The sequence below is a fragment of the Cyprinus carpio genome, chromosome B17, assembly GCF_018340385.1.
Source record: "Cyprinus carpio isolate SPL01 chromosome B17, ASM1834038v1, whole genome shotgun sequence".
Lineage (NCBI taxonomy): Eukaryota > Metazoa > Chordata > Actinopteri > Cypriniformes > Cyprinidae > Cyprinus > Cyprinus carpio.
The window spans coordinates 20,577,805-20,590,061 of NC_056613.1; the positions used below are offsets into that span (position 1 = coordinate 20,577,805).

At 36.9% G+C, this 12,257-nt stretch overlaps 1 protein-coding gene across 1 annotated transcript; it reads right to left on the reverse strand.

The window, feature by feature from the left end:
• Positions 1–936: 936 nt before the first annotated feature.
• Positions 937–2,453, reverse strand: LOC122140182. The gene is made up of 5 exons (XM_042742729.1): positions 2,248–2,453; positions 1,864–2,137; positions 1,594–1,771; positions 1,396–1,472; positions 937–1,291 (listed from the first exon to the last, which is right to left on the reverse strand). Exons 1-5 carry the CDS (start codon positions 2,415–2,417, stop codon positions 1,163–1,165), a joined length of 828 nt encoding a protein of 275 aa, XP_042598663.1. The 5' UTR covers positions 2,418–2,453; the 3' UTR covers positions 937–1,162.
• Positions 2,454–12,257: the final 9,804 nt, after the last annotated feature.

Here is a 12,257-nt window from a genome sequence, read left to right on the forward strand (position 1 = left end):
GTCCTTCAGTTGTTGTTGCCTGCTCACAGTTAGCATTTTCAATTATAGTGCATCGCTGCAAGATACAGCCTGTAATCATTGCACAATCCATAAAATATAAAATGATTAGTAGACTGTATTGTGACAAATAAACAAACAATTCAGAATAAGAGACAAATGTTCAATCAATTATAATGTTTCTTCTTTCTTGCAAGAAAGGCTCACAGTCGCACAGTCAGTCAAGAGAATGCTGAGAGTGCTCGCCAAGATGGGAGGCTTTCTACCTCTTTATATCTCTGCTACTCATAACATAGATAACATAGGGCAACAGGCAAGGCTCCTAACCTATTGAACCTTTTTTTCTGCCTTATTAGGAAAGAACATTATTTATTATAGGGAAAGATCATTAATATTAATAAAATAATGAATAAAAAAAAAAAACATTTCCATAACAATTGTTAGAAACAATGTTTTATAAATATCACTGAATATGTCAAAGATTATTACCTGCACAACATTCCAATGAAAGGGAAAATCACATTCTTTGGGGCAAAACGCAAAATCAGACTGTGGAACGCCTCCAGTGATGATGTCTGAAAGTGGTGGCTGAGCTTTTCTATATCCTTGAGAACTCTCTTGTTGTATAATAGCTTTTCCACTTTATGGAGCGCTATTGATCCTGTAACCAAACAGATAAAATAATATGTAGAAAATCACAATTTTACCAGTTTACTGTCATTTTATTGTCATTTGTCTCTCTATACAGTCATACCTGGTTGGAACCATTTTTTTGGATCCCTGGAAACTTTGTCTGGGTGTTCACACTTGGGGAAGAGGTGGTTATCATGAACATGTACATTTTGTATGTGGTTCTGCAGTGAATTCCACTTCGCCACCTTTTCTGGCCCAGACTCAGAGGAAATCGCACTCCAGTAAACATGGTTTTTGATGCTGTGCAAGTTTCTTAGATAAACCTATACAAAGTAAATGCTTTGTTGTACAATCATTATTTCAAGATAATCAAATTACCCCAAAAATAAAAATTTACAAGTTAGGTTGAACAGTTAAACACAATTAATTTAACAAGAATCAACTTTGTATTTGATTAATAATACAAAGATAATTAATTACCTTTCTCAAAGTGCCACACGTCATAGAACTGAGTGATATTGCGGTCCCTCAGCTACTTCTGAATCTGCGGATGGCGATCGGTGACTATGTAGTCAACAGCTAAACCATTAGACTCCAGCTTATCGAGACAACGCTTCAATCCTTCCTTTTCCATATGATAACTGCCACCAACCTCGTTGCTCTGTTGTTGGGTACACAACATTTCAAATGTAAGAGTATAAACAATAACAGATTAAAGAAGGGTAACAATTTTTTTTTTTTTAAAAATGCTTAGGAATTACTAACCTGAACTAGTTGAAGATCCAGAATTTTGTTGGTTTCCATGTGCATAATGGTGTAGCTGCCAAATTTGGCTGAGTGTCCTATTGTAAACATCAATCATATAATAGAACATAACTGAGAACATCAGGATCATAATATTTTAGGAAAACTCAAAGACTATAAAATAAACAGCGTGAATTTTTTTATATACTTTAAATGTACCTGGCGTGTCAGCACGCATATCTCCAGCCACAGCAACATTTCCTCCCTCTTGCAGCTGTCTTATAAGATTCAGTTGATCTTGGTTCCACTTGTGTATTATGGTAGGCTCAATGAAATTCCTGGCATGAATCCTAAAAGTTACAAAATGCATCATCTGGAGCTTCATGGCCTTGAAAATCTATTAACATAGAAATCAAATAACATTGATACAGTACATACATACTGAAACAACACAATACTTTTTAGTGAATTTTATTGTAATTGTAATACCTTCTCTAGTTGTTTAAAAGATCCACCGATAAAATACGTTGCAGCAGACAATAGCAGGTTTCCAAGTGGGGTACTCCCTACAATGGGCTGGCTCTGCCACTGTCTGTGGTAGTTACACTTTTCACAAAGCTGGGTGAATGCAACAAAAGTCCCCCTTCGTCTGCTCTGGACAACACACTTTGTCTTACAAACTGGACAGGACACAAACAGCTCTCGAAGACAGCTTTCAAAAACAATGTATTTATTATCGCTGTGGTCGGGTTGTGGATCTATCCTAAGGCAATATAAAAAGAATAAATATTAGGAAGTTGCTTTCATGTTATATATATTTTTAAACACAAATTTATTGGTAAAAATGTGTGTAAATATGTATTTATATCTTACGCCAATTCTGATTCTTCAGTGACAACAGAATCTGGGTTATATGTGGAATCATTGGGTTCGACATTTAATTCTGATTCTTCTTCCTCATCTAACACCAGACGAGGTCTCTTGCTGGGCCTGAAGACTGAGCCCCTTACTGGTGTTGAAGACAGCTGCACATCAGGAAACATGTCAGTTGTTTGGGTGCCTTCATCATGACCATAATATGTTGCCTGAATGCCTAAAAGTACAAAAAAAAGGAAAAAATACAATTACTCATAACCATCTGTCATGCTATTACATTTTTTTTTACAGTGAGAAACATAAGCCACTTTCTAATACACATAATTTTCAGTAGCCGGTATAACAATTATAATAAAAAAAACAATATGTACTAGTACTGCAAATGATAAAGTAACACAAACACATTTAATGTCTGTATTTAATACCTTTGCTCCTTAAGTGGAAATTGCTCAATGTACCCATTGAAAGTTGTGTGCCCACTGATCGCATCTTTGCTTTATCTCTGTGGCTACAGTTTCAGTCTCTATAGGGTCTGACTGACATCCAACTTCATGAAGTGTAGATGTAGTGGGGAACTCTTGGGAACTCGAACCCTGCTGAGATGTTGTCTGTAAGAAATAATGACAATATGTAATCAATGATCAAATTACAGCTTAAAAAATACATTTGACATGTAAAAGAGTGGAAAAAAAAAAAATGAATTACTTGATAATAATCATTAGACCACAACAAATAGCTTCATAAGCAAGAATTTCATATAATTGTTCTAACAAATTATATTACAGTCCTCAAAGAGATTTTTTTTATTAATTTTTTAAAGACTGCGGATCTATAGTAATCGCTACTGAATGGAACCCGTTACTTTTGTATTTTTAGAACGATAATAGCCAAATATCTGTCGCAAGAACTATTAACCCCAAAACGAACACTAAACATTGGCTTTACTACAGTAGACAAATCAAACACAGAACCATGTTTAGCATGCCTGCAGAAAAACAAACATGTAGATAAACAAGACATAAAAGCTCCAATCAAAGAATAATATACACTAATTCCAAGTTCGCTGTTGAGATTAAAAAAAAAAAAGTTTGTAACGTTAGGTGTTTGTCGGATAACGTTAAGTATGAATAAGCATTTAACAAACTGGTTTGCAGAGTCAAACAGCGTTGTCATTTGTTCACTTTCTTGCTACAACGTAGGCTACAATTAACAATACAAACTATCACAGTAAAACACAAGGACGAAAAATAAATCATACTTACAGGTTGTGGCCCGTAAACAGCTTCTGTTTTTAAAGTTGGAACTGCTCCATCTTTCAGGACAAGCCGTTGTGCAAATCCTGCATTGAACTCGCGAAGATTGTGGAAGCTTTCCTCCGTAAAATGTGCAGCACAGAGAGCGAGATTTGGGTAATAATTATGAGGGACCGAGTTAAAAATAAATTTTAACCATTGATCCTTAACTTCCCCGTCCTTAGGAAGGCTGAACAAAGTGGACCTGCAATCTGGATGAAAAATAACAGCGTTTCGTCGGCACCCCCGCAACGACACTCCAGCCTACTAAATAAACCACAAAAAATCTTCTCCACAGCAATATAAAATGGCCTCGCCCCCCACCTAATCTATTATTCTCGGAGGAGGGGTTTATGTAAATATTGGGCTTAGTGACGTCAGCAACCCTGGAGGAATGTCGTGTAGTCCCTACCGGCCGTTTGCTGTAGTCCTTAGAAATTGATTTTTAATTTTAAAAGCAAATATCTCCCTTTGCTTAAAACTTTGAACGTTGTTACTTTGCAGGTGTTGTTTATGCTCAAACAGGAACATTACACACTAGCTAAAGTTAGAAAAGTAAAATCGTGTTTTACCACCCCTTTAAATTGTGTTCGCGCGAATGATACTGTAATGTCATTGGTTGCATTCCCTTACGTCACCGACATAATGGCCGTAACTCTGTTATGAGTGGATACTTTACAAACACAACCTTCCCCATTGGATGCTTTCCGCGACACCCCGCCCACCGCTTCCATATGGTTTGTATTTTTATATCTGTAGGAAAATGATACTGTCTGATATGTTGCATGTCATCATGGAAGAGCGTTTGAGACCTCACACTAAAGAGAAGGTCTCGGTTGTAATTCCACTATGCACTGTGGTAGAGATTTAGAAATTTGTTTTTGTCATTGTTAGTCTATTTTCATTTTTGTCATTATCTGTAAATGTCAACCTTTACAATAAACCTTTTTCTTGATATACTAAAAAAATGTTTGTTGTATTCCTCTTGACTAATGTAACCCATGAAGAGTCAGACATATAAAGTAATTTTTACACATTAAAAAGGTAATCATGTCTATTGACTTTGTTTATTTGAGAACATTTTTGCAACAGTCAAAATAACAAATTAAATTATATTACTAACAAGCGTGTTTAGGGGATAAGGTGTGTTGCGGAAAGTCGCTTGGCTGTGTCCCTTGATATGATATACCATAAGTTATTTTGATATAGCAATTAAACTTACATAAAATTTATAATATGTGTCCCTGGACCACATAACAAGTCATACGGGTACATTTTTTTTTTTTTTTTGAGTTTTACTTTATAAATATTTGGCAGAGATACAACAATAAAAAACCGCAAAAAAAATAATATTGAGAAAATCCCCAGTTGTCCAAATTAAGTCCTTAGCAACAAATATTAGGCTACTAATGATAAATATATTTTTGATAAATGTAGTGATCTTCACACAAACACCAATAAATATATTTACATTACTATTATTTTTTTATGGAACTTTTTTAATATCCTAATATTTTTTAACAACAGAAAAATCAATTATTTTGATCCATTTAATGTATTGTTGGCTATTGCTAATGCTACAAATATAACCTACATGTGCTACTTATGAGTTTACTTATGTTTTGTGGCCAAGGGTCAAATGTGACACGGATATATTATAAAAGACCAACTTTGGCCTGCGTGCCCTAGTTTCGGCACCCTCTGGACTAGAAGTACAGTAGCTGACAGGTATCTGCAGATATTTTTACCCGAGTTTGTCAGTCTGTATCACCCAACATGTTTTGCATTCACATGTGAAAGACTTTTAGATTATGGACCTGTCTATTGATTTTCTTTGTTTCTATTTTAAAAGATTTAATGAAATGTTAGGGTAGAATCATAATAACAATAGAAACAGTGAACTTCAAATCATGAGACCATCAGCAAAAACAAGCAGCTTTAAATTTCACTGACTTATGAATATTGTACTGAATATCAACATCCTAGCTAGCAAAATGTGTTACATGATGTTTTTGAAACAAAATGTCTCATTTGAACTGCTTCTTTTATACAATGAATGCAGCATTGAGAGATACGTGCACAACATACTGACATAGGGCAGTTGGAGACATTTTTTCAAAGTGTTGGAAATATATATTCTGAAATAACATTTGTTGCATTCCTCTAGACTACATTAAACATGAAAAAGTCAGAGACATAATTTTCACATATTAAAATGGTAATTGTGTCGATTGAATTTCAGTTAATTTGAATAATGCTAAGTTTCTTAAATAGACTAATTAAATTATATTAATAATAAACGTATTTAGCAAACACAGTTTTTATGTTCCACAATACTGTATGTGCTGTCTCTACGAGACATTTTTACCCCCCAACCCCCCAACCCCCACCCCCCAGCTCTGAAAACACACAACACAACACAACATCACATCACGCACACAACACAGAACACAACACACCTCACACCCCCCCCTCCTCACAACCAGCTGTAAGGATTCCTGGAAACTTCCACCAGTTCCCTATATACATCCACATACGTAAGGTTTCTGGATGTTTCACGAGTTTACTTCTGTGTATTACCTTTCCAAGCACTCTGCCTCATTTATCTGGCAAACCTACAGTTTAGCAGAGATTTCCCATCCCGTATTTGTCCGTATACAGCTCTTTTCATGCAGTGAAATAGGTAACATTTTTCATAGCTTGGCAATGTTTCTAAGATGGAAGAATGCTGTTTATGTAATGTTTTCAGTGAATATGCTGCCTGCAAAACACTAAAATAAATATCAAAGAAATAATACAGTTAAACAAGAAAGTAGCCTAAATAAGAAAGTTAATTACACCTTGTCTACCAGACGTGAACAGGGAGGCAAAATAATAACTAAAACTCATTATAATTAGTGATGTTACACTGAATGCGGCACGACATGACAAATCCCCGACAGTAAACAGCCTTGTCCTGTTTATGAGGTACTGACACAGAGTTCAAATGTCCTGTGTAGACACTAGACAGACTCAACCTGTGTCGCGTCCAGTGTAGACACGGTTCATTGTTCCGCTGCCAAGCAAGCGGCGCATTAACTCCTCAACGGCACGTGCTCCCTTTGAAATAGGAATCGTTGCCACATTTCTTGTTAAAGGGGTCATATGATGCTTTTTTAAAGATCATTATTTTGTGTATTTGGTGTAACAGAATATGCTGACATGCTTTAATGTACAAAAAACACATTATTTTCAAATACTGTACATTATTGTAGGTCCTCTATGCCCCGCCTCTTTCAAACGCATCGTTTTCTACAGAGTCCCTCTTTCTGACAAGCGCAGTCTGCTCTGATTGGCCAACTGACCCAATGCATTGTGACTGGCGGAACACTGCAAGCACTTGTCGGAAATGTAACGCACCTTTCCATAACCGCAAATTTCATCTTTCAAAATAAATGTAAAGACAGTTAATAATGTCCTTAGTTTTACCATCAGTTCAAGCCTGAAAGGGGAACGTGTTACAGATACAGTGATGAAGCTCGTATGTGTTTGCAGTACACAAGCCCAGATGGTAAAGACAGCTGACTCCACTGTTTGACCCTGTCTACACACACACACACACACACCACACACTCTCTCTCTCTCTCACACACAAACACACACACACACACACACACACACACACACACACACACACACACGACACTCAAAACTCTGCATTTGAACTGTCAATAGCAAATACTTAAACTAATAACAAAACATACTTACAGTAGCTGATTCAGAAGCGCCAGAATTACCTCCTCTCCTAGGTTCACAAAACGGTCATCCATAAAATGCGTTGCTGTTCTGTTGTAAGTAATCTTAAAAATTCCTAAATACATCTACTTTCGGAAGGCCAAATAAAGTGCTTTTGCATTCGCCTAGATACACACAGCATCTCCCTGACATGGCTGCTTCAACACTAACTTCGGTTACTGAAACCATGCCTTCTTTCTTTGCGTGAACATTTGGTGGCATTACGTAAATATTTTCACATAGTGACGTAGAGATGTGGGGGCGTGGCAGAGTCTTAACTTGGATAAAGAATATCTCTTTGGATTTGAGACTTTAGTCCTTGCAACTTCACAGATCTTCTTCATGCACCAAGAGCTTGTAACACTCCAAAGAGAAAGGAAAATTTGAAATCGCATCATATGACCCCTTTAACATCTGTTACTTATCGCTGTCTCGTTTGTATTTGGCCAGTTTGGAGAAAGCCTCACCAAACCTGACCAGCCAGGCATTTGCGATCACAGGAACTTGTAAAACACAGATGAGTGACATGAATGGAGATGGCTCCAGATTGGTGATGTAGTATTTGGTTGCCCAACAAGGTCCATCAAAACTTCGTATTATGCTTATCACAGCCCTATCCAATAAGTTATATCTCTCTCTTATCTGAATTTAAAAGGAGAAAATTATTGGTCATCCAATCTTTTACATTTTTAACACACTCTGTTAGCTTAGATAATTTAGAAGTTTCATCTGGTCTCGTTGAGCTATATAGTTGAGTATCATCAGCATAACAGTGGAAACTAATCCCATATTTTCAAATAATATTACCAAGGGCCAACATGTATACTGAAAATAGCAGAGGACCTAGGACAGATCCTTGTGCCACTCCATATTTTACTGGTGATAAATGAGATGACTCCCCAATCCCCATTTTAGAGAAAGAAATGGACACAGCGACCCCGCTGGATTCAACGGAGACAAGTGAAGTCAATTAGAAGCACGCACTTCCTGGGGGTCGAGCGTACTGTGCAGACTCAAACGCAGCTTGATGACGTAAATGTCACGTGAGCAACCTGTCTGACGATTGTAAGTCTTCTAACCGCTGTGCCAAGAGAAACCTGAATCACCCACCAAATCTTGCAGACGTTGTTGAATAATTTTGTCCCGTTGTTTTTATGGACTCTCTATGGGCTTCTCCCTTGACTTCATGCCTCTGCGTCCCCCCGATAGCCTCATAGACAGTAAAAGATTGCCTGCGAGCTTCTCCTACTGTCCATACGGTAATTTCTCTACTGTGCGACAGAGAGTCGCATGTTATGACGCAATCGTTAGCCTATTTTTACAAAAACTGCTTCTACGGGGCCATAACGTAAGATACAAGGTAATGAGGCCTTTTATACATTTTTGTTTCTTTAGAAATAATGAATGGACAAATGGAGTCTTTAAACGCCTCAGATGTAAAGTTATTCACTGTCAAAGTGACGCCAAAATGAATGGGAGACAATGGAATGCTAACAATGGGTGGGGGTCCACTAGCCAATGGCGGCGCCCAGGGATGCTTCAATAAAATATGAAACCCTGCCCCCCTGAGTTATTTCTTCTACTGGGCCTATTTCTAATACTGCGCCATATCGCAATCCCTCCTTGATAAAGACATCCTTACCTGAGTGTGAATTAAACATGCACTGCATGAGAGTGTTTAGCGCTCCATAATGTGGCAGGGTGCATACATAGACTATCTTTTTATACGCCCATGTGCACACATATCCAAATCATGCACACAGAAAAAGTGATTTTACATGCATCTGGTTGATAGATAAATCATGGTACAGATACACCTAAAATGCATGCACTCTTATTTCAGTGTTGTTGTTAATGTTGAGTTTTTTTTTAACCTAGTACATTTAGTTTAACTGCACTGTTAAAGAGATTTTTACCATTCAACTGAACATTCAACTGAACCATTTGCATGTATTTTAGACACTTACATTGTTCTTGCTCCATCCATGCAATAACTGTGTCCTTCTATCAACCGAGTTTTCTATTTACTTATACTGCCGTGTGCTCTGGTAATATCAACGGTATGATCCATTTCAAGAGCTGGCAAAATTACGATTTAAAACCAGAGCATAGCTCACATTCTATACTGAATACTGAATACTGAAACGCTAATGATGCTGATTCAAAACTACAACGACGGCGATTGACAGTCAAAGCAAAGCACGGTTTGAATGGGCCGCCCCCGCAGCTGAACTGGAACTTTTGATTGGTTTTGCACCCGAGTCAGACCTGTCTGTTATTAGCTGAAGCACAGGGCTCCACCCCAAAAGTTTGAAAAGTGCGAAATGTAGTGAAAAGTATAAATGTAGCGAAGTTGAATATTTTAGTAAAATTTTACTCAAGTAAAAGTACCACAATTTAATTATACTCAAGAAAGTAGGAAACATGCATTCAAGTACTGTGACGAAAGTATTTGTAATTAGTTACTTTCCACCTCTAGTAAAAAGTTGTAGTCCTGATCCATGAACCTCAGAGATAAATTTTATCTATTGTTAGTGCCATGCTCTACTGTTTATGCTTCAAAGTAAATTATTAGAAAACAACATATAAAGGTGTACTGTAAATATACACTAGCACACAAGTAATTTACCTTGCATACAGCATTACAGCCAATTGAAAATTAAATGTAATTCAATTCATACAAGTGTTGATACAATTTGATCAGTTTTCATTAGTATAAAGTGTGTTTTCACCCAACTAGTTTGTATCTACAATAAAAATATAGTTTATCCATTCCTATTAGACTAATGAACTTTAACTTATTGCATTACTGAATTGAATAAGATGTATATGTACATTCAAGGATGCAACAAATTACTGGAACAAGAAGTTTCAACCAAATGATTGGTAGTCTTCTGTCTGTGACTGGCATTTACACACATTTGCCCTATTTTATGCTTTTAATACACCTGCAAAAAGCCCCACCCAACTCCCGTCTTATATGTTGGTTAACAATGAAATTATTTGCAGTAGTTCACCTGAGTCTTTGTCATCGTGAGAAACTGAAATCCTTCTCATTTGCACAGAAAAAAAAAATGTTTGCCAACATTTCAGGCCCATTTCAAGGCATGAATCCGCCATCTACTGCGTAAGATCCGCACACCCTATAAATCCAAAACCATTTTATGGTGCAGTGTAAATGCTACAATGTCACAGACAAGATGTAATGTAGTGAATATGATGTTATGTGCACTGTCAATGTTTATAGATGTTACAGTGTTCCTTCTCACAACAACATACAAATCTATTAAGAGGGACAGATCAAAGTTAAGATCAGGCATATGTTTCACATATCAATATTTTAGAGACAAGAAACGAAAGTAAATTAATTCCGTCTTTATATCACAGCATCTGCTGGCACCTACTTTTAAGCTTTCCCCAGTAAGGTAGGCCAAAACCCATTAGATGTTTTCAAACCCACAAAGATGAGCTAGTCATCAATTGTTGGAAGCAGATCATCAATGACAACATCAATCCATTTCCCAAACCGACAGAACTGTAAGATTGTCACAGCGTCTCCACTAGATTGCACATGAGCTCCACTAGAGGGCACTCCTTCCCATAACCTTTGCCACTCCATCCTGGACTCAATTTCCTATAACCCCTGCCTAGGAACCAATCTCAGACTCCTCCCGTTTCCTATTAGGAGGAAAATTTAACACAAGCTGTGTCCCAAAATTAACTGCTTTCACTCCTAACATAGATTCAGTGTTTTCCCTGTGTTTTTCTAGTTCCTGTTTTCTTGCCTTGCCTTAATGTTTTTGACCCTGGACTGGTTCCTTGATTCTGATTGTTTGCTGCCTACCCTGATCTTTGCCTGTTTTGTGGATTACTCTTTTACCTGTGCCTTGGATGTTACTGTTTTGTGATATTTTGACCCTGTCGGTTTTGACCAGGCTCTTTAGAATAAAGCCTTGCATTTGGATCCTCCACCTCCGTTGTCCCCTCCCTACGTTACAACTGAGCCGATTCTTATGAAGGTAAAATGACGTCAAAAAGATTTGCATACGCAGGATAATATTTATGGAAATGTATATAAGACTGTAAGCGTAAATTAAATTTGCATGCACAAGAGAAGCTTTGTAAAGGTGTAAATCATGTTTCAAGCATAAGAAAAAATTATTTGCAGCATTTAACTGTTACTCGTAACTGCAACTCAATGCTAAAGCAAAATAAATATAATCTGCATCCTTCTGACTTCCATTTTTCTGCATTTACACTTTTGGCACATTTTTTTTTTTTTTCTTCGCAAATGTCTAAATAACTTGTTGTGCATGTAAAAAAAGCGTGGAAAAATGGAAGTCAGAAGCATGCAGATCATATTTATTTTGCGTTAGCATTAAGCTGCAGTTTCACAATACATGAATTACACTTATGAGTAACAGTAAAATGCTGCAAATATTTTTTCTTATGCTTGAAATGCGATTTTCACCTTTACAAAGCTTCTCTTGTGCATGCAAATTTAATTTACGCTTACAGTCTTATGTACACTTCCACAAATATTGCCCTGCGTATGCACATCTTTTTGACATCATTTTAGCTTCAGATTATCCCTATACGCAAAATACGCAAGCTGTGTAGGTCCCCCAAAACACCAGGAGGCCCTCTTGCTCTCAAAGATGATTTAATTTTAGTTTTGTTTTTGAATTTGGTCAGCGTTTATAAAACCATGAATGATCATTTCTTTTAATGTGGTGCGCTTTCACCCTTTTTTTTTTTTTTTTTTTTGTAAAAATCTGTAAAATCATGTAATGTGAATGTCGTACAGTATTGCCCAAGACTAAAAAAATTAGTTGAAAGCGTACCGAGCCGTGGAAGAGACACTGTCCGCTTTCCGTGAGCGAGATTCGGGACACAAACAAATGTGTTTCATTCATTTGTTCATAACTGCTCATACCCCAA

Excerpts from the sequence above, each read along its gene's own strand:
- LOC122140182 (XM_042742729.1), bottom strand. The coding sequence starts at position 2,417 with ATGTTTCCTGATGTGCAGCTGTCTTCAACACCAGTAAGGGGCTCAGTC. Across the intron at positions 1,473-1,593 it reads TATGCGTGCTGACACGCCAG|GACACTCAGCCAAATTTGGC; the intron begins GTACATTTAAAG and ends TGTTTACAATAG. Across the intron at positions 1,292-1,395 it reads TGGATCTTCAACTAGTTCAG|AGCAACGAGGTTGGTGGCAG; the intron begins GTTAGTAATTCC and ends ACCCAACAACAG.